Here is a 22,738-nt window from a genome sequence, read left to right on the forward strand (position 1 = left end):
TAAGGTCAACATTTTTTAAATCTGTATTGTTTTGTAACTTTTTAAAAAATTGTAGTTATTTTTATGATATTTAATGCTTTTAAAGTGATAAAAAAATGGACGTATGTTTACCTAGCAACAGGCTCTTTGTATGCATTTGATTGGTTATTACATATTATTTTCAATTATTAATGATTAAATCTATTATCTTTAAGGTCAACATTTTTTAAATCTGTACTGTAACTTTTTAAAAAAAATTAAAGTTATTTTTATATTTATTGCTTTTAAAGTGATAAAATGGACGTATGTTTACCTAGCAACAGGCGATGTAATGTTTTTTTAACGGATTTACTTTTATATTTAATTTATTTACTTTAATATTTTTTGTAAAAAAATAAAGTTGATAAATTATTGTATTTTTTTTAAATTTGTTAACATTTTATTTTATTGATATTTTATGCATTTGAGGTGAAAAAAGCTAGCTAGCAACAGGCTATTTATAGCATATTTGATCGATGATTACCTATTAATTATTTACGATTATTTACCTTAAAGGTCAACACTGAATGATGCATGTGTGTGTATTTTTTTAAAAGGTAGACATGTTTGGCTAGCAACAAGCTATGTAGCATAACGCTAACTGAGAAAAGTAATAGATTAGCCATGAGCTAACTTACCCCTTTGATGTCCAGCTAGCGATCTCAAGTTGCCTTCGTCCACCACTGAGAGAAACAAAAATATGTTATCACGTGACATCACAGGCACATAGCCCCGCCTTTTTTTTGCAAATAAAGATTTGAAAAAAAAAGCTCACCCAGGTCCATGCTTTTGGATTGGCCATTTGCAAAAAAGTCGTCGTCACGGTGATTCACCAATAAATCGTCTGGGACAAAAATCAACATTAGTCCCCTCAAAATTAGCAAAATTAACAGGAAGTGCCCCAAAAAAGATAAAAAAATCAACAGGAAGTGACCCAAAATAACAAAAAGTGTCCTGAAAACCGACCACAATTGGCAGGAAGTGTTCGGTAAAAAAACAAAATGAATAGGAAGTGATAATAAATAACAGGAAGTGATAAAAATTAACAGGAAGTGCCCAGAAAATGACCAAAATCAACAGGAAGTGCCCAGAAACACCAAAATCAACAGGAAGTGATAAAAAATTAACAGGAAGTGTCCTGAAAATGACCAAAATGAACAGGAAATGCCCAGAAAATGACCAAATGTAACAGGAAATGACCCAAATAAACAGGAAGTGCCTTGAAAGAACAAAAAAATAATTGAGCCCCAACGAACAGGAAGTGTCCTGAAAAACACCAAAATCAACAGGAAGTGACCCAAAATTAACCAAAAGTGACCCCACAATGAACAGGAAGTGACCCAAAATTAACCAAAAGGGAACCCACAATGAACAGGAAGTGACCCAAAATTAACCAAAAGGGAACCCACAATGAACAGGAAGTGACCCAAAAGACCCAAATCAACAATAAGTGACCCCAAATTAACAGGAAGTTCCTTGAAATGACCCAAAATCAACAGCAAGTGACCCAAATGAACAGGAAGTACCCCGAAAAAGACCACAAATCAACAGAAAGTGACCCAAATGAACAGAAATATGCCTGAAATGACCCCATATCAACAGGAAGTGACCCAAATGAACAGGAAGTGTCCTGAAAAAGACCACAATCAACAGGAAGTAACCCAAACGAACAGGAAGTACACCAAAAATGGCCCCAAATCAACGAAAAGTGACCCAAAATGAACAGGAAGTGCCCTGTAAACACCCCAGAAGGAAGTAACCCACAGGACGCCACACGATTGGACGGCGTGTATACTCACCACGGCCATATTTGTCGTGGAAGTGGGCCGGTCCAGAAGACCCCTAAAGTTCCCCCCAAAAAAAACACACAAAAACAAATATTAAAAATATTTCTCTTATTTATCAAAGTCTAAACAATGTCATTTAATAGCGACTCCATTATAAGAAAAATAATAATAAAATAAATAAAAGTGAATAATTAATGGACAGATTGGATTTAAAAAGGACCCCCCGGTGGGCAATAATGGAAGCGCGACACTTTTTGAAGGCCTTTTTTTCTATGGCCTCCTTGTGGGGGGCGGGGATTAATTATCCCGGCTAAAGACCCCGCCTGCTGTCAATCACGCTTTCAGACGGCGGCTGGCTCCGGCACCCCCCGAAGAGGGAAGAAAAATGATAGCCTGTCTTTCAGTTTGTCACAAAGAAATGGAAAACTGATGACAAACAACTTGTGAAAATAATAAAAGGGAAATTATGTATTTAAAATATATATTAACAAAAAAATACTGCTTTTTAGTTGTATTTTATAATGCAGAAAAATATGTAATATTGTTCATTTGTGGAAAAAAATTAAATATGTTAAAAATATATTTAATAATGGAAAAAAATCCTGTTTTTTACTTTTATTTTATAATGTAATTAAAAATATAATAATAATTTCCATTCTTTTAAATTAAATTAATAAAATTATTTTTATAATACATAAAAATTCTGCTTTTATAATGCAACTAAAACATAATATTTTCTTTTTAATTTTTTTTTTTTTAAATAAAACAAAAATGTTAAAAATATATTTAAAAATATAAAAAATCCTGATTTTTACTTGTTTTTAATCATGCAACTAGAATATAATATAACTAGCAATTTTATGGAAAAAAAATTAAATAGGTTACAAATAAATATTAAAAAATATAAAACTATATTTTACATTTCTAGAAGAAGAAAAATCTGCAATATTAAGAGTTTGCCTCCTTTTTAATCTAAAATATTTTTTTGAAATCTTGGACAAATAAATTGATTATTGATTCTTTTCTCCTGTTGAAAAAGTAAATAAAACCAAGAATAAATGAAATAAAAAATGAAAAATGGGCAGAAAGCAGAAAAGAGAAGAGAAGGCATGCAAGAGGATTGAAATGTCTTTTTTTATTAAAAGAATAGCGGAAATCAGAAGCAAAAAATAAACAGGAAATGACCCAAAATCAACCAGAAGGGACCCAAATCAATTGGAAGTGACCGGAAACCAACAGGAAGTGACCCAAAATCAACAGAAAGCGACCCAAGACCAACAGGAAGTGACCCAAGACCAACAGGAAGTGACCCAAATCAACAAGAAGTGACCCAAATAAACGAGAAGTGACCCAAAATAAACAGTGACCCAAAATCAACAGGAAGTGACCCAAAAAGGCCCCCAAATCAACAGGAAGTGACTCAAAAAGGCCCCCAAATAAACAGGAATTGATCCAAAATAAACAGGAAGTGACCCAAAATAAATATAAAAATGTTAGAGACTCTAGAAATGTTAATTTTTACTTTGGAATTCCCTTTTTTGTTGTTTTTAAATATGGCTACCAGATTCCGTCTGCTAGCCAATAGCAACGCGAGGGGGCGTGGCTGGGCGTGCCGTACATTTGTCCCGCCATGGCCCGGATGTCTTCCACGTAGGCGTTCCTGGTCGACGGGTCGCCGTTACTGGGCGACCCGTCGTCGCCGTAAAACGATTGCGTTCGCGAGAGTGACGAGGAAAAGTGGGCGTGGCGCCCGTCGCCACGGAGATAAACCTGGCCGGCGTTTTGGAGGAGGCGCGCCAGACCAAAAGTGTAACGGCTGCGTCTCCATTCCGACGGAGGAGGAGAAGGAGGGACGGCGTCCGGCGCTCGTACCTGATTGGCGGACGGTCGTTGACGCGTGGCGCGTTGGATGGCCGCGTTCACCGCGTCCGACGGAGCCTGAAATCAAAACAACATTTACGAAGAAATAACATGTATTCGCCGAACTATAAAATGCCCCGACCAAAGTGTGTAACAACACCAATTATTCTTTCTTTTATATAGATTAGGTTTATGCAATAGTAGTGGTAGTGGTAGTAGTGTTGATGGTGGTAAAAGTAGTGGCAGTGGTGGTAGTAGTAGAGGTAGTAGTATTAGCAGTGGTATTAGTAGTAGTAGTAGGGATAGCAGCGGTGGCAGTAGTAGTAGTCGTAGTAGCGGTGGTAGTATTAGCAATTTTAGTAGTAGTAGCAGTCGTACTACCAATAGTAGTAGTAGTTGTAGTAAGTACCAGTAGTAGTAGTAGTAGTAGTAGTAGTAGTACCAGTAGTAAGTAGCAGTCATAGTACCAGTAGTAGTAGTAGTACCAGTAGTAAGTAGCAGTCGTAGTACCAGTAGTAGTAGTAGTTGTAGTAAGTACCAGTAGTAGTAGTAGTAGTAGTACCATTAGTAGTAGCAGCAGTGCCAGTAGTAGTACCAGTAGTAGTCGTGGTAGTAGTTGTACCAGTAGTAGTACTAGTAGTAGTCATGGTAGTAGTAGTAGCAGTTGTAGTAGTACTAGTAGTCATGGTAGTAGTAGTAGCAGCAGTAGTAGTCGTGGTAGTAGTAGTAGTACCAGTAGTAATAGTTGTAGTAGTACCAGTAGTAGTAATAGTAGTAGTACCAGTTGTAGTAATAGTAGTACTAGTAGTAGTAGTACTAGTAGTAGCAGTACTAGTAGTAGTAGTAGTAGTAGTAGCAATAGTAGTGGTAGCAGTGGTCATGGTAGTAGTATTAGTGGTAGTAGTAAAAGTTGTAGCAGTAGCAGTAGTAGTAGTAATAGTGGTGGTAGTAAAAGTTGTAGCAGTGGCAGTAGTAGGGGTAGTGGTTGTTGTAGTAGTAGTAGAAGTAGTGGTAGGAGTAGCGGTGGAATTAGTAGTGGTTGTGGTAGTGGTTGTAGGGATAGCAGTGGTAGTAGTAGTTGTAGCAGTAGTAGTGGTGGTAGTAGGTTGTGGGGGTTGCAGAACACAAATTGAGCTATATAGATGTGTAACTTATACTACATCCAATAGCTAGCGTAGTAGTAGTAGTAGTAGTAGGTGGGGTTAAACATTTACTAGATGGAGCTGTGCTTAAGGGAATTTCAACTTTTAGTTGCACCTTATAGTGTGGAACACACGGTAGGGGAATTTAAATACGAGACAAACGAGTGGTCGCACCTCCGGCGCAGAAGATCGCAGCAGCACCAGGCGGACGCTCCCTCGGGCGCTCCCTCGCCCGCTGCCCTCCGCCGACATGGAGCGGCGGAGCGTGTCCATGGCGGCGTGGTTGGAGCGGCCCAGGAGCGCCTCGCCGTTGACCCAGATCAGCTGGTCGTTCACCTTCAGGCGTCCGTCCTGCCCAAAAAAAAGTAAGAGGAGGCGGGGTTTGAAACAAAAATGGATGGCCGTGTGGGCGTGGCCCGGTACCTTGTGGGCGGCACCCCCGTGGATGACGGACTTGATGAAGATGCCCAAGTCCTCGCCCGTCTCCCGGGACTTGTTGCCCTTCAGACTGACGCCCAGACCGGCAGAGGGGGTGTCGTTGAGGGGGATCTCGTAGGTCAGACGCTCGCGCCCGTCCTCCAGCGCCACGTTCACGCCAACGCCATCTTCGCCTTTCTGGAAACACACACACACACATTTGGATGGATCCAATACGGTTTGTCTATTTGGATCTGGCAACCGTTTCCGGTCACCCTAAAAAAATTCAAGTCTCTACGTTGGACGGTTTGGACACATTTTAGTTAGAGAATCTTAACATGCATGCTAGGCTAATTTTGCACTCTAAATTGACACTAGCTACAAATTATTGGTTGTTGTCTGCCAAAACCACTAACACTATGAAAACCATTATCAAAACTAATACCAAAACCACTACCATAATCACTACCACTTCCAAAAAAAAACCACCAAAACCCACTACTTAAAACCACAACCACTACAAAAACACAACAACAACCAGAACCATACCCCTACCAAAAAAAACTATCAAAATCACGACCAAAACCATAACCTCAACCAAAAAACAACTATAAAAAAACTACCAAGATTAAAACCACAATCACTACCAAAACTAAAAACCACAACCAAAAAAACTATTTAAAAACCCACTACCAAAACTAAAACCACAACCACTACCAAAAAAACTATTTACAAAACACTACCAAAACCACAACCACTACCAACAAAAACACTACCACAGCTAAAACCACAATCACTACCAAAACCAAAAAACCACAACCAAAAAAACTATTTAAAATACACTACTAAAACCACAAACACTCCAAAAAACACTACCACAACCTCAAACAATACCACAACTAAAACCACAATCACTACCAAAACCAAAAAAACACAACCAAAAAAACTATTTAAAAAACACTACTAAAACCACAACCACTACAAAAAAACACTACCACAACCAGAACCTCAAACACTACCACAACTAAAACCACAATCACTTCCAAAGCCAAAACCCATAACCTCAACCAAAAAAAATACAAAAAACACTACCAAAACTGAAACAACAATCACTACCAAAACCAAAAACCACAACCACTACAAAAAACTACCACAACCAAAACCTCAACCACTACCAAAACCACCACCACCACTCCCCAAAAAAAACACTACCACAACTAAAACCAGCACCACTACCAAAACCAAAAACCATAACATCAACCAAAAAAAACTAAAAAAACACAATCAAAACCAAAAACCACTACTACAACTGAAACCACAATCACTACCAAAACCACAAACCACAAATACAACCAAAAAACTATTAAAAACACGACCAAAACCACGACCACAAAAACTATCAGAAACCACAACCATTGAAAAACAGCAAAACTCGACGAGTGTGCAAAAAGCAAAATAAATAAAGTGTCTTTTGTCTCTTTTAGAGCCTTTTCCTGTCACCTAAGCTGGCCTTTCAAGGTTGAGGTTCAACCATGTGCACGTTGACCTCCACATCCTGTCAAAAACTTCAACAAAATGCATAAAACCCCCCTAAAAAAACCAACTCTTTTTGTCAAGTTATTGACTCATAAGTCACCATTAAAGACTTTTTGTTTCAAGTGGGAGGGTCGGCAGGGATGGAAGTCAAATAATTTGGACGTCTACAAGAGATAAATCAATTTTATTGGACAGAATAAGTGTAAAATTTGGCTTTGGTGGGAAACTGTCTTCCGTGGAAGCCATTTTGGCCACAATAAAACCATAAATGAGCTCAAAACGGTTGATTAAAGCCCCTGCCAAGATGGTCGCCCAGAAGCTATCCTGGCAGGGGGCAAAATGGCTTTTGGGCGGCCATCTTGGCAGGGGCTAAAATCAAGCTATTATGAGCGTTTTTATTGTTTTATTGGAGATTAAAACTACCAGAATTTACTTATTGGTGATTTTTAAGTGATTTGAAGGGGGCGGGAGGGTCGGCAGGGGAGGAATGATTATTTAGAGAGGAAAAAAAAGGTTATATTTCTGGCTAGTCAACCTTTTTCCTCCCAAATGACCTCCTGTCAAAGGTCAAGCATGTGCATATTGACCTTAATGGTCTCTCTGAAAAAAACCCTAAGACCCCCAAAAATGCACTTTTATTTAAGTATTAAAGTCGTCAGGACTTCTTTTTATGATTTGAGAAGGTGTCCAAGTCATTTAACTTCTGCCAACCCTCCCACTTCTAACAAAATGTCATCAATGGCGGCTTGCGACTAAATAACTTGGACGTCGACAAAATTGAAGCCATTTACAAATATTTGGATGTTTGGAAAAAAAATGGCATTGCTAAATACGTCCAATCCATCAGAGCACAGGTGTCAAAGTGGCGGTTGGGGGGCCAAATGTGGCCATTTATCCAAAATCCATTTATAAAAAAGAAAATCTAAATATTAGAGCTAAAATGGTCTGAGTTCCTTTAAAAATACATGTTGACGTGGATGGGAATGTCGCCCCAAACAATATGGCCACCTGGACGCCATCTTGGGTGGGGCGAATGCCATCATCTAAGAGAAAAATAATAATAATAACTTATTTTCTCATCACGAATTCCTTTTTAAAAACATCTTAACATGGATATGAACGTCACCCCATGCAAGATGGCTACCAGGACGCCATCTTGGGTGGGGCAAATGCCAGTATATATAAAAAATAATAATAAAATAAATAACTTATTTTCTTGTGATGAGTTCCTTTATAAAAACGACGCATTGACATGAATGGGAACGTCACCCCCTGCAAGATAGTCACCTGGACGCCATCTTGGGTGGGGCAGATGCCAGTAACAAAAATAAAACAAATTTTGGCAAGTATTGGGAGTGATTTTAAGGCAAAATCTCCCAAAATAAAAATTCCTCTTTAAAACGACGCATTGACATGGATTCGAACAATGCCCCACGCAGGATGGCTACCCGGACACCATCTTGGATGGGTCAAATGCCAGTATATAATAAAAAAAGGCAAAGTCATTTTAGGGCAAAATGTCTTAAAAAATGATGAAATTCAAGTCGTTACATCCCTTCTTTTTTCAAACCCCGCCCCCTTAAAAGCAAAGTCCCCACTTCATTGACGACAAGCCCAAGGACACCCGCGACCTCTGACCCCGCCCCCACCCCCCCCCACCCAGCAGAACGCCAGCTTGTGTCGGACTTCCTGTGGGCCGCCGTGCCACTTCCTCCAAAAGGCGCCTGTGTCAACAAATCAGGAAAGCCGGAGCGTGTTTTGCGCACGTTAGCGCGTTAGCGGCGGACGCCAAATGCGGGAAACGGAAAAGTACAAATGGCGGCCGGCAGGATGGCGGACACGAGATCAAATCTGTCGACGACACATTCATTTCACCACATTTCCACACCAAAAAAAACGATGACTTATAAAGATATGAGCGACATGTTATAGTAGCATGTGGCTATCAGCTTTTTTTAAAAGAAAAATCCATTTTTATTGGAGTTATTTGAGCTAGGATACGGCATAAACGACCAATCACAGCCGCTTGTAAAGTTTAATTGTTGTTGTGACTGAGATGCTTCAATTTTAAAAGCTTTATTGGTAACAAACACACACACACACACTAGATAGTATAATATAATATTTAGATTTTTTTTTTGAAATGGATTAAAAGCCCTGAATATTCCATTTTTTATAGATCTAAAATAATGTTTATTTTGGCTTTTTTAAAATATTTTTTTAGGTTTTACAAAAGCATTTTGAAACTAAATACACAGAAAAAAATGATTAAAAATTACAATTATGTATTAAAAAAACTATTAAAAACACAGAATATTCATTTTTTTCTAGATCCAAAACAATATTTATTTTAGCTTTTTTTGATATATTTATAGATTTTACAAAAAAATTTTTGAACTAAAAACACAGAAAAAAATTATTAAAAAATGATAATTATTAATTTAAAAAAGGGGAAAAATCAGGAAATGTAATTTTTAATTTGTTCCTAAAACAGGAAGTCGCCACTCATGATTAACTTTCCCTGGCCGGACAAAATGAGGCGGCGGGCCACATTTGGCCCCCAGGCCGCCACTTTGACACCCTGTGAGGTAGTGGATAATGGATATAAAAGATTTTTGTAAATGAATAGGCCTTATGTTATTGAACGTACTGTTAAAACTTTATTGGTATTGCCACAGGGCAACGAGGGGTCCAATTTGTCAGATTCCGACGGTGAAAAATCAGTAAAATGTTAGCTTACCATTTCCCGGGGGAAGAAGACGTCGTCCTGTCGAGAGACGGTGACGCAAACGCTTTGGCCCTGCCGCGTACTCCGCAGCATGGCCACCAGTTCCTCTTGGCTGCGACCGCTCATGTCCATTCCGTTCACCTGAGGGACAAAAAAAAAAAATGGGTGTTAGAAACTAAAAAGTTGCAATGTTCTTCATTTGGCTATTTGTCCAAGATGAAGTGACCCAAAAATGTACTACAAGTGGCCCAATATGTAGAGGAAGTTACCCAACATGTACAGGAAGTGACCCAAAATGTACAGGAAGTCACACAAAACGTCCAGGAAATGGCCCAAAATGTAAATGTACAGAAAGTGACCCAAAATGTACAGGAAGTCACCCAACACATACAGGAAGTGACCCAAATGTCCCAGAAGTGACCCAAAACGTCCAGGAAGTGACCCAAAAATACAGTGTCCTAATATGTACAGGAAGTGGGTCAAAATGCACAGGAAGTGACCCAAAAAGTACAGGAAGTAATGTAAATGTCCAGGAAGTGAGCCAAAATGGACAAAAATTAACCCAAAAATGTACAGGAAGTAATCCTAAAATGTCCAAGGAGCGAGTGACCCAAAATATCCAGGAAGTGACCCACCACATAGAGGAAGTCACCCAAAATGTACAGGAAGTCACCCAACACTTACAGGAAGTGACCCAAATGTCCCAGAAGTGACCCAAAAATACAGTGTCCTAATATGTACAGGAAGTGGGTCAAAATGCACAAGAAGTGACCCAAAAAGTACAGGAAGTGATGTAAATGTCCAGGAAGTGAGCCAAAATGTACAGAAAGTAACTCAAAAATGTACAGGAAGTGACCCAAAATGTACAGGAAGTAATCCTAAATGTCCAAGAAGTGAGTGACCCAAAATGTCCAGGAAGTGACCCAAAAATGTACAGGAAATGACCCAAATGTAGAAGTGACCCAAAAATGTACAGCAAGTGTGTCAAAATGTCCAGGAAGTGACCCAAAACGTACAGGAAGTGATGTAAATGTCAAGGAAATGACCTAAAATGTACAGGAAGTCCCCCTAAATGTCCAAGGAGTGAGTGACCCAAAATGTCCAGGAAGTGACCCAAAACATACAGGAAGTGAGCCCAAATGTACAGAAAGTAACCCAAAAATGTCCAGGAAGTGATTAAAATCCTGAAATTTTCTCAATGTCCCCCATCCCCCTCACCTCTAGGATGCGGTCTCCGGGCTGCAGTCGGCCATCTTTAACAGCCGCCCCCCTCGGCAAGATGTTCTTGACCAGGATGGGCCCGGGCCAACTCGTCAGTGAGTCCCGGGTCACCACAGTAAAACCCAGACCTTCCGCCCCTGCACCAAAAAAGAAACACAAACTTTACTTACTCGGGGTACACAAAATGATGCGGCTCGGGCCGAGATTTGACCCCCGAGCCGCCACTTTGATACCCAAAAAGGTTACCTTTGGTCAGGTCGATTTTGATTTTCTTTCCTCCTTTTTTGCTGGGAAGGTCGGCACGGTTTAGGGCAGCTAACGGGCTATGTTCGGGTTGAAGCGGCTCGGGGATATCAGTCGCCGTATTCTGCCGGGCTGGCTTGAGTTCGGTTTTGCCGCGGGGTGTCGGAGCAATGGACGGAGGATTTGAGGTGGTGTAGGGATGAAGTGGCTCGGGAATTTCCGCCGTTGCCACCGTATTCTGCCGAGTCGGCATTTGGTCGGGTTTGGGTTCCATTTTGCCGCGATTTGACAAAGTTACGGACGTCGGGTTGGGATGAAGTGGCTCGGGGTGAAGTGGTTCGGCAATTTCTGCCGCCATATTGTGCCGATTCGTCACTCGGTCAGGTTTGGGTTCGATTTTGCCCCGATTTGACGAAGAAATGGACGCCGCATTGGGATGAAGCGGCTCGGGAATCTCCACCGCCGCCATATTGTGCCGAGTCGGTGCTCGGTCTGGTTTGGGTTCCATTTTGTTGCGATTTGATGGAGTAACTGACGCCATATTGGACGTGGGGTTGGGTTGAAGTGGCTCGGGAATTTCCACCGCCGCCATATTGTTCCAATTAGCCTTCAGATCCACTTTAGCACGAGCTAACGATGGACTCTTAGCTTTCCCATCTCCGTTGAAGAGTTGACCAATCAGGCCTTTTTCGTAGGAGGACTTGTTGGACACCGGGACCACCTCGAGCTGCATGGACGGAGACAAAAGGGCTTCCCGGAACACTTCCTGTGAACTACAACAAGAGGGCGACATATAGGGTATTTTAAAATGAGTGTTTTGGGGAGAAAAAGCGTTGAATTTCTAGGAAAAAAATATTGAGGTTTTGAAGGGGGTGTGTCTTAGGTCAAATTTGAGGCCCCGCCCACTTATGTGGTGACATGAATCGATGGGGGAGGGGCCAAAATGTTTGGAGGGTTAGAAATAGAAATTAGGGTTCTAGTTCAAGATTAAAAGTTGAATTTAGTTGACATAATTCAGATTTGATTGATTTAGGGATGTAGACCAATAGGAAAGCAGCATTTTTAGTGACGTATGAGGGTGATGTAAGGCGACTGACTCGCACATGGACGGCCATTTTGGGGTTTTGTGACTTAGTGGCAGGACAATAGTTTCTTATTAACGCCGTTTGGAGGGGAAAAAAGACATGAAATAACGTCATATTTTGCTTCACAATGTGAATAAAGTTTGTTTTTTTGTGTTACTTACTCGGCAAAAGCTTTATCTTGAAGTTGGACGCCATTAATTTGGACGATACACTCGTTTTCTTGGAAGATGTTCTCCGTTTTAGTGCGACTGTGCTCCTCGATGTTTGTGATGAGGAGGCCCAGCATTCTGAAAGCACAAAATGGTGGCTGTATGGGGCGGCCATTTTGGGGCATTTGGCTCCAGGAGGGCTTACCGTCCACTTAGAGATGAGCAATAGGGCGTGACTTGGATGCCGAGTGGGCCGCCATTGGCCGGTAAGTTGACCGTTCTTGTCAGGCTTTTGCTAAAAAAAGAGAAATTTAATTTAAAAACATATTTTCATATTTTTATTGATATTTTCTGGGTCACTTTGTGTCGATTTGGTGGTTAATTTACAGTTGTTTCTACTACGACATTTCCAGATGTTTTTGGCGGGCAAAATTCAGATCACTTCCTGGTAATATTAGGTCACTTCCTGTTTATGTCCAGTCAGTTGATTTTAGGTGACCAGTGAGTGTCATAAAAAGAAAAGAAAGCAACCCAAAATCAACAGGAAGTCACTGTTAAATGGGGGGGGGGGGGGACAGGAAAGGATTTAAAAATAAACAGGAAGTGATGTCAAAAAAGGGAGTGGCATGTAAATGCTAAATACATAACCAGAAAGTGACTTAAAATGAAAAAGTGACTTGAAAACGACATAAAGTGATCATGAAATGGCACAAAATCAACAGGAAGTGACTTGAAATTTCAGAAAAAGATCAGAAAGTGACTCAAAATCAACAGGAAATGGCTGTAAATCAACAGGAAGTGACTTAAAATGTCAGAAAATTACGAGAAAGTGACTCAAATGACCAGAAAGTGACTCAAAATCAACAGGAAATGCTGTAAATCAACAGGAAGTGACTTGAAATGCCACAAAATACCTCAAAATCAACAGGAAGTGACTTGAAAAATGTAAGAAAATGATCAGAAAGTGACTCAAAATGCTATCTGTAGTCAAACGAATAAGAAGTGACCTGTAAATATGCCCCAAAATGTAAAAAAAACTGTCTGACTTGCATTTTTTTGTGTAGTCTGAGTATCTTGTGCGTAATGTGGTGACTAAGTGGATGGGGGTGGCCCGTTACACAAGAGCGCTAAAAGCTAAACACGCTCTACTAAAGCATCTATTATTTATGCGAGGCGGCGGCGGCGGCAAGTTTTATGGAGGAGCACTTTATCAGCGTTAGACACTCTAACGGAGGAAACATCCATCTCATTGGCAACACTTCAAATACTGCGGCCATCTTCACGCTCTTTTTTAACGGGGATCGCTTTCACACCCGCGCCATCGTGTCAATTGCTCTGCCCTTTCAAAGTAAATCACGCTTCATCCACAAAATAAAAAGGTCAACAGTCCGGAAATGGATGACTTTTGTGGCTTGTGAGCCACAGATCGAGAGGAAGTGGCCCAAAATGAATAGGAAATGACATGAAATGCTGTCGAATTAACAGGAAGTGGCCCAAAAAAACGGAAATGAGCAGAAATGCTCCCGAATTAGAGGAAGTGGCCCAAAAGAAGCAGGAAGTGAACAGAAATGACCTTAAATCAACAGGAAATGAGGTAAAATGACCTCAAATCAACAGGAAGTGGCCCAAAAGCAACAGGAAATTAGCTAAATGCCCTCAAATCAATGGAAAGTTGCCCAAAATACACAGGAAATGAGCTGAAATGACCTTAAATCAACAGGAAGTTGCCCAAAACCAACAGGAAGTGACCTGAAATGCCCCAAAACTCATTAGATGGCATTGATATCCAAAAACGACCAGACAGTGATGCAAAAAAATCAGTCAGAAAGTGATGTAATATCAACAGGAAGTTACCCAAATTTAAAAGGATGTGACCCAATTTAACACAAAATGCTCTGAAATCCCCAAAAATGAACTCGGATGGTGTTGATATCCAAAAATGTGCAGGAAGTGCCACAATATCAACAGGAAGTGACCCAAAACAAAAAGGAAGTGACCTCAAATCGACAGGAAGTGACCTCAAATCGACAGGAAGTGGCCCAAATTTACAGAATTCCCTGAAATGCCCCAAAATGAACTCGTTGGATGGCATTGACATCCAAATATGTCCAGGAAGTGACTTCAAATCAACAGGAAGTGACCCAAATACAACAGGAAGTGACCTAAAATGCCCAAAAATGAACACATGGGCTGGCTTTGACACCCAATCGATTTGGAAAAAAGGTTCATTCAATTCTAGAAGCTGTAAAATAAGCCCCCTAAGCGTTAGCATCTTTGGCTAACGCTCAGAATTGCTTTCGCTGACACAATACAAACACCCCCCCACTCCCCCTCCACGTTCCCCTCCGCGCGCCGCGGGGGGTCGGAGCAGTGCATTTGTAAAACTGAAAAGCGCAACAAGGAGCAAGACAGATGGCGGCACCCCCGCGCACGCCGACGGAGAGCGAGCGAGCTAACCCGCGGACGGGGTTCGAGCGCGGATGTCCATCTGTCGCCACGGCGAACTCTCCGTTTGAGGGTGACGGTGGCGGGCTGCCGTCAAGGTAGCGCTACGTTGTAAAATTAAGGGGGTGGGGCTTGGGGGGCCATGTGGGCGGTCCCCCCCAAAGATGGGCCACCTGTGAGCTGACAGTCTGCCCTATTCAATAATTCATAGGTGGATTTAGAGACATTATAGTTATTAAAAGGACTAGCAGGTTAGTTTAGCGTGATATGAGGCGCTAGGAAATGCTACAAAAAGTGAAAAAATACATATTTTGGAATAATTTATAACATCAAATATGGACAGTGTCCATAATGAAAGTTAATACTTATTAGGCCCCGCCCACAATAAAAAATGCTACAAAAAGTGAAAAAATACATATTTTGGACAAATTTATTACGTCAAATATGGACAGGAAAGTGTCCATAATGGAAATTAATACTTATTAGGCCCCACCCACAATAAAAAAATGCTATAAAAAGTGAAAAAAAGCTTAGCTTAGCACGATATGAGGGGCTAGGAAATGGCACAAAAAAAGTGGAAAAAAAATTTGGACAAATTTATCTCGCCAAATATGAACAGAAAAGGGAAGTTAATACTTATTAGGCCCCGCCCACAAAAAAAATGCTACAAAAGTGTTAAAAAAGTTTAGCGTAGCACAATTTAAGGCGCTAGGAAATGCTACAAAAATGAAGACATTTTGGACAAATTTATTACGCTAAAAATGGACAGAAAAGTGTCCATAATGGAAGTTAATACTTATTAGGCCCCGCCCACAATAAAATCGCTAAATAGAAAATGTTTAACATAGAAAATGAGTTGCAAAATGTTGCTAGCATGCTAGCAGAAACTACAAAAAGTTAAAAAATATATATTTTGGACACATTTATTAGGTCAAATATGGACTGAAAAGAATCAGATTTTTTTCCGATAAATATTAGTAGAAATAATATTAATAATAAAATATTAATAATAAAATATAATTAGATTATATTATAAAATAGTATTAATAATAAAATATTAATAATCAAATAGTAATATTATTATTAAAAATTATATTACATTATATTATATTAGAAACAAGCTCAACATTAGATATTAAAATAATTAATAATAATAATTATTATGATTATTATTATTATTTATTTATTTATTTTTGTGAAAATTACGGCATATAAACCAGAAAATATGCTCACCCGAATTTCTTTCTTATAATATTCAATAAATCCAAAACATTTGCCTAAAATTAAAAGTCCATCTTTTTAAAAAAAAAATATTCCAATACATATTTTTCCACCAAAATGTCAAGCCTAAACCAAAATATCCATGTATTCCAACATAACCCAAACTTAAAAATTCTGCCATCCCATCATAAACAATAATTTTCTTACCTGAAAGAAAATTTGTCCATTTTGGTTGGATTTTTGGGACCTCCCTTCACCGCATTCTTGACTTCCTGCAAAGCCAAAAAGCAAAAACTCCATCAAAAAAAGACAAAAAACAAACAGCATCGACTAACTCCGCCTCCTCCTCTCATTTAGCGTCGTTAGCACTCGCTTTCTTCGCTCTTTTTTTTATGTCCGTCCTTTCCTTAGTCCCGCCCCCTTTCGCCTACTCCTTCCAAATCTGCCAAATGGCCAAAAACGGCACCAAATTGGACGTCGAGCGCGGAATCAAACAAGCTAGTGGCGGCGGTCGCTAACGCTTGAAAAATGTCCCGAAAGGTTGAAAACGAGGGGCCGCTATTAGGTCCTTCCGCTTGGTCAATTTCACTATGTCACCCGCATTAATGACGACACGGCCCCCTCCGCGAACCACCCACCCGCACACACATACACAAACAACCAGCAAAACCCGCTAAAAACCGGAAGAAAACGTTATTTTATGAGATATTTGGTTAGCAAATGCATTAAAAGAGCTTTAAAACATGTTAGCATTAGCATTTTTTGGTCAAATTAATACATTTGAAGGGCTCTAATTGGTGGAGACTAAAATTATTATTTTTTAAATTCTTTTTGGTTGCCTTCTGTTGAGTTTTGGCGTATTCTGGGGTCACTGTTTCCTCAACCTTTAATTGTTTACAGTTGATTTTGGGGAAAAAATGGGTTGAATTTTGGGGCATTCTGGACTATGTCATTTTTTGGTAGATTTTAGGGAATTACAGTGGCATTTTCTAAACATTTTTGGGTACTCTGATGTCACTTCCTGGCATTAAATGTCCATTTTGGGACATTACGGGTTCACTTTTTGTCATTTTTTATTGTTTTTGGTTGATTTTAGGGCATTACAGGGTCACTTTCTGTAAATTTTGGGGCATTTGTAAGTGGCTTCCTCAAAATTATTTGCTTTTTGGGACATTTTTTTTAAATACAGAAAGTGACTCTCACTTTTTGTTATTTTTAAAATCTCTTTTGGTAGATTTTAGGGCGTTACTGGGTCACTTTTTGTACATTTTGCGGCATTCTGGGCCTCTTAGTCTATTTCTTAGTGATTTTGAGGCATTTATTTCTTATTTTGGGACATTATGAGGTCACTTCTTGACATTTTTTATCTTTTTTTTATAGATTTTTAGGGCACTTTCTCTAAATTTGACATTTCTTTTAGTGTATTTTGAGGGTTAGGGCCACTTCCTGTCACTTTTTGAGCGTTTTTGGACACTGGGGGTCACTTTCCATCTATTTGTAATTGTCCATATGACCTGTCAATCAAAGTGAATTGGAGTCTAGTGTCAGCCAATCAGTGAACAGCTTGTCATGTGACCCACAAACACACACACACACACACACACACACAATTAAATAAAGTGAACGTGTTTACATGTAGCGTCGTGACCTACTTCCGCGGCCAATGTGAGATTATCTCACAATAGGTTGGATATTAACACTCGGGGGGTTGAGGGGGCGGAGCCAAATGCACCATTGTTGACATACTATGTGACTAAAGTCGTCAAATTGCTTTTATGGCACAAACCCCAGAAAAACGCTAAAAGCAAGAGTAATGGCGCCAAAAAAACACGCCGCTAATCCCGCCATTAGCGACTCTTGCGCATGGACATGAAATTAAAATTTGTAATAAGAAAGAAGGCGGGAAAATCTGTCCAATCGGCGGCAACGTGCTGTTTTCAACTAAATAAACAGGAAGTAAACCCATAAATGAGCGAAACTTTACAGGAAGTGAGATGTAAATACTTAAAAGTTAGCAAGTAACCCGTCAAATGCCGCAAACTCGACAGGAAGTGACCCATCAATGGCCAAACCTTGACAGGAAGGGACATGTGAATGCCCCAAACTCGACAGGAAGTGAAACTGTTAATGCCCCAAACTCGACAGGAAGTGAACCCGTTAATGCCCCAAACTCGACAGGAAGTAAACCCGTTAATGCCCCAAACTCGACAGGAAGTGACCTGTCAATGGCCCAAACTCGACAGGAAGTGAACCCGTTAATGCCCCAAACTCGACAGGAAGTAAACCCGTTAATGCCCCAAACTCGACAGGAAGTGACCTGTCAATGGCCCAAACTCGACAGGAAGTGAACCCGTTAATGCCCCAAACTAAACAGGAAGTGACCCGTAAATGCCACAAATTCGACAGGAAGTGACCCGTCTTACCGTTTTGGACGCTCCGTTGGTTCGGTCATTGGGTGTCACCGTAGCGCCGGGCATCTCAAGGGGAGGAGCCAATACCGAGTCGCTGCTGCTTCTCACCAAAAGGGGCGTGGCTAGGAGAAAAAACGGGAGTTAACATTTTGAACTTCCACGTTGGTCCTTCCTGTTGATTTTGGTTGACTTCCTGGTGGTTTTGGGGCATTCACGTGTCACTTCCTGTTGATTTTGGGGCATTTCCAGGTCACTTCCTGCTCCTAAGTCACTGACTTACTATGGTACATTTCTAATGAATGTAATATTACATGAAATTTAAATAATGGATGTTTTGGCTATTGCTCCGCCTTACTGGCTTTGAGGACGTCCTCGTTGACCTCGATCTCCCCTCTGATTGGCTCGCGGACGGCCGCGTGCGAGTAGTATCCCATTGGCTCGGGACTGGGAGCCGCACTGGAACCAGTGGAACCAGTGGATCCGGTGGAAGCGTTGCTCTCCCAGGGGCTGTCCGTCATTCCGCCCTGCTCCTCGAACAGCGCCACCAGCTGGAGAAGATGAAAAATGCAAAAAAGTCAAATGGTGCGCCGTGATTGGATGGCTTTTTGGTGAAAAAAAATTAAAAAGCAGAATTTAAGAGATTAATAATTACATTTGATTGGAAAAATGGAATTCAATTTTGCATCTTTGATTAATCGTTTAATTTAATTAACAAAAATATAATAATTTGTTTTTATTTAAAAAAAATTAGGTACATTTTGAGCTCTCTTGTGAGTAAGAAAAATTCCTGTGGACAAAAATGCTAAAAAAATGATAAAACTATGATATTACTAATTAAAAATCCTAAAAAGCAAAAACATTTTTTTGGACCAATGGCAGCTGACCTTGTCTCTGTCTTCCAGCAGGTCGCCGAGCAGATCGTCGGAGTCCAGGATGCCTCCGTCGGCGTACTCCAGGTGAAACGTTTTCACTGAGCTTCTTCCCTCATGGGAAGTCTACAAAATAAAACAAAATACACAAAAATACACGTCTTCATTTATTCTTGCTGGAAAAAGAATAGCATTCAAATCACAATTCCAGATTCAATCCGATTTCCAAATGACGAATCCAGATTCAATCCGATTTCCAAATGACGAATCCAGATTCAATCCGGTTTCCAAATGACGAATCCAGATTCAATCCGGTTTCCAAATGACGAATCCAGATTCAATCAGATTTCCAAATGACGAATCCAGATTCATTCCGGTTTCCAAATGACGAATCCAGATTCAATCAGATTTCCAAATGACGAATCCAGATTCAATCCGATTTACAAATGACGAATCCAGATTCAATCAGATTTCCAAATGACGAATCCAGATTCAATCCGATTTCCAAATGACGAATCCAGATTCAATCCGGTTTCCAAATGACAAATCCAGATTCAATCCGGTTTCCAAATGACAAATCCAGATTCAATCCGGTTTCCAAATGACAAATCCAGATTCAATCCGGTTTCCAAATCACAAATCCAGATTTAATCCGATTTCCAAATCACAAATCAATCCATTTTCAAATCCAAATTCAATCCGATTTTCAAATAACAAATCCAAATTCAATATGCTTTTCAAATCACAAACCCAAATTCAAAATCAGAATTCCATGTTCTGCCAGGACTCCCACATCCCTAAAACAGGCACGCTAGGCTAATTTAGCACTCTAAATTGTCTCCTAGCTACAATTGATTGGTTGTCTCATGATGCCTCATCATTGGCCGACCACCCAATTCAGGGTGTCCCCTCCACCAAGTGCCCGTTACTAGCTGGGAACGTCTCCAGCACCCCCGCGAACTTCATGAAAATAAGCCCTTCAGAAAATGAATGAATACATATTTGGTGATCAAAACCATAATTCTGACTTTTAATCTCAAGTTTTTTTCATTTATTTTCATCAAATGTTTACTTTACATTCAATTAATTAATTAATTAATTTAGTTTAATGTGGTATCAATTTGGTCAAAAAAAAATCAGAATAGTATCGGTACAAAATAAACAAGGTGAAAGGCAAATATGTATGTGGCAATCCACACGTGTGGCCAGACAGTCACGTGACTGGACCGACCGGTCCCCCCGGACGGGCGTCATTCTCCGGCGGAGCGCTTTAAACCACCGACAAATTACGTACAAAAAAAAATCTCCTCACAACTGTCCCTTTCTGTGTGATTTGGGTCATTTTTGACAGTCAACAAGTTGTAATTTTGTTGCTAATAACAAATGTGCGGGATATAAATAAACATCCAAAATAGCTTTTCCCGACCTGAAAATGCCGGACATAATCGGAAGTGACCGAAACCTACCGGAAGTATTTCAGAAAAAGCAACAAATGTTTGGCTAAGGCCACGCCTCCTTAAATGGCGTTTTCGAGTTAAACATTAACCACATAGGCGGCGGCACTACATGTTTTACTCCCACATTCCAAAAACGTGATTGGTAGGTTTATTCAAGAGTAATTACTAATGACTAATGACCAATATTTACTTTAAATGTGAACGTAGACGGCTATCTATCAACAGGTGCTTTTTACCCTGCTGAGATTGAACAACGAACACTAACGTCTTCTAATATCCAAATAAAAGCCTCCCAAAACAACAAAGACCCCCATAAATTTGTTTTATCCCTTACAAATTAATTATTGACATAAATTGGTGGTTGGAATTCGAAAAATGTGGCATTTTACTTCAAACAAAACCAGTTTCACTCGCCAGGTAACTTCCGTGTTTTCGGATGTTAGGTTCAAGTTACAAACCGCCGGTGGGAGAAATGAGTGTTCTCATATTTCTCATAGTTCACTCGGGAAAAAAAGTCAAAAAAACTTATGTACGGTTATTTATAATAATAAAACAAGTTTACCTGATCCAAAATCCTTCGATATCTTCGCGTGGCTTGGTCAATTAAATCCCGGACGGTCCATTCAGGTTTGCATGGAACCACGACCGACTTGCCCCCGAACGTCACAGTGACCTTCATTTTCTTTTCTTTTTTTTTTTTGGCTCAGCAGGTTGACGTTTTGGGTTCCGAAAGTGGAATAAAGTCGACGTTGAGGCCTCCACAGGTGTCAGTTTTGGGTTTCGTAGTAGTTCCAGGTGTTTAAATCCGGGTGGGTCATGTTTGTGAAAGCCGTCAACGCCGTAAACGACGCCCGCGGTGGGAAGACGCGTTCAAAGCCAGCTCACTTTCTCACATGGCACCCAATCAAAACACAGGCGTGTCAACCCGGAAGGAGAAATCACAACACCAATCACAGCTGTGTGCAAATTGGAGGTGGGGACGTGTGCAAAACATAGAGGCGACTGTAGAAATAAATAATAATTAAAAGATAATAATAATAAATTTAAAAAAATGAACAAAATAAAATTCAGGAAATTATAAAATTTTTGAATTTAATTTCAGTTAAATTAATGGGAGAATAAATAATTTTGAGTCATTCAAGTTGTAAAAAAAAATAAAATTCTATTTAAAAAAAACAAAATAATAGAAAAAATACTTTAAAAACATAACAATCAACCAAACTGCCCCAAAAAACCCTAGTAACACTGAAAAAAACCACAAAACAACAGAAAAAAAAGCATAAAATCCATATATATCTCGTCGTTATCACTATGCTGTCATTTTAGCTTTGTAAACAGGGAATAAATGGGAAAACATGGCGGAAAGTTTGAGAAAGGATTGGAACTGTCTGTCAATAAAGTCGTAACGTTGCTTTTTCTTGTTTTTCTGCGAGTGCCATTGACAGAAACACTTTCGGGTCGATGGACGTCTTGATTTAGTCTGGCCACGTTTCTAAAGAGCAACATTGACATTCTCGCTGCCCGCCGTTTTTCTTCCGCCGCTCGATAGCCGCCACTCGCCACTTAAAACGCTTCAAAAAAAGCCATCGGAGGTGTAATATGACAACTTTTTTTTATTGTTGTGGATAGAAAAAAGGAACAAAAAGACGTTATTTTCAAAGCCGGTCAAAAAGTAAAAGTAAAAATTGCTTTTTATGCTTTAAAGTTGTCAAAAGAGGACCGAAAATAAACAAGAAGGGAGGAGAGAACAGGAAGTGATGTCAAAATATTTGAAAATCAACAGGAAGTGACCTAGAATGTCCAAAAATCATCATTAAGTGACATGAAATAAACAGAAATGCGACAAAGTCAACAAGAAGTGAGCAATTAACAGGAAGATATGTAAAAAAATATGCTAAAAACAACAGGAAATTATGTAAATTTAACAGGAAATTGTAAAAATTTAACATGAAATGATGTAAAATATACAGGAAGTGGCCTTGGAATGCCCCAAAATCATTATTCAGTGACATAAAATAAGCAGAAATGTGAAAAGGTCAACAACAAGTGACTAATAAACAGGAAGTGATGTCAAAATACCAAAAAATAAACAGGACATGATGTAAATTAAACAGGAAATGATGTAATATAGACAGAAACTGACCCTGGA

At 39.7% G+C, this 22,738-nt stretch overlaps 2 protein-coding genes across 2 annotated transcripts in view; both read right to left on the bottom strand.

Annotated features, from left to right (window-relative positions):
- The window catches only part of LOC144203147 (partitioning defective 3 homolog B-like), a 33,683-nt gene extending 21,199 nt beyond the window's left edge, over positions 1 to 12,484 (bottom strand). Inside the window, exons 1-11 of the mRNA XM_077726452.1 lie at positions 12,392 to 12,484; positions 12,199 to 12,324; positions 10,956 to 11,725; positions 10,707 to 10,846; positions 9,501 to 9,629; positions 5,231 to 5,422; positions 4,982 to 5,158; positions 3,678 to 3,743; positions 1,818 to 1,860; positions 794 to 862; positions 657 to 701 (exon numbers count right to left, since the gene is read on the bottom strand). Coding sequence (XP_077582578.1) covers positions 657 to 701; positions 794 to 862; positions 1,818 to 1,860; positions 3,678 to 3,743; positions 4,982 to 5,158; positions 5,231 to 5,422; positions 9,501 to 9,629; positions 10,707 to 10,846; positions 10,956 to 11,725; positions 12,199 to 12,323 — 1,756 coding nt within the window. The 5' untranslated portion in view covers position 12,324; positions 12,392 to 12,484. The remainder of the gene's footprint in view (positions 1 to 656; positions 702 to 793; positions 863 to 1,817; positions 1,861 to 3,677; positions 3,744 to 4,981; positions 5,159 to 5,230; positions 5,423 to 9,500; positions 9,630 to 10,706; positions 10,847 to 10,955; positions 11,726 to 12,198; positions 12,325 to 12,391) is intronic.
- A 3,536-nt stretch (positions 12,485 to 16,020) lies between these two features.
- LOC144203152 (partitioning defective 3 homolog B-like) lies at positions 16,021 to 21,511 on the bottom strand. Its single transcript, XM_077726467.1, has 5 exons — positions 21,152 to 21,511; positions 19,148 to 19,258; positions 18,619 to 18,811; positions 18,276 to 18,385; positions 16,021 to 16,124 (listed from the first exon to the last, which is right to left on the bottom strand). Exons 1-5 carry the CDS (start codon positions 21,266 to 21,268, stop codon positions 16,056 to 16,058), a joined length of 600 nt encoding a protein of 199 aa, XP_077582593.1. The 5' UTR covers positions 21,269 to 21,511; the 3' UTR covers positions 16,021 to 16,055.
- Between the last annotated feature and the right edge of the window lie 1,227 nt (positions 21,512 to 22,738).

The sequence above is a fragment of the Stigmatopora nigra genome, chromosome 1 (genome assembly GCF_051989575.1).
Source record: "Stigmatopora nigra isolate UIUO_SnigA chromosome 1, RoL_Snig_1.1, whole genome shotgun sequence".
In the NCBI taxonomy this organism is placed as follows: Eukaryota; Metazoa; Chordata; class Actinopteri; order Syngnathiformes; family Syngnathidae; genus Stigmatopora; species Stigmatopora nigra.

Coding starts and splice junctions, on each gene's coding strand:
- LOC144203152 (XM_077726467.1), bottom strand. CDS start 21,268: ATGAAGGTCACTGTGACGTTCGGGGGCAAGTCGGTCGTGGTTCCATGC. Junction 18,812..19,147: donor TGCTGGAAGACAGAGACAAG/GTCAGCTGCCAT, acceptor CATCTTCTCCAG/CTGGTGGCGCTGTTCGAGGA. Junction 18,386..18,618: donor CGAGGACGTCCTCAAAGCCA/GTAAGGCGGAGC, acceptor TTTTTCTCCTAG/CCACGCCCCTTTTGGTGAGA.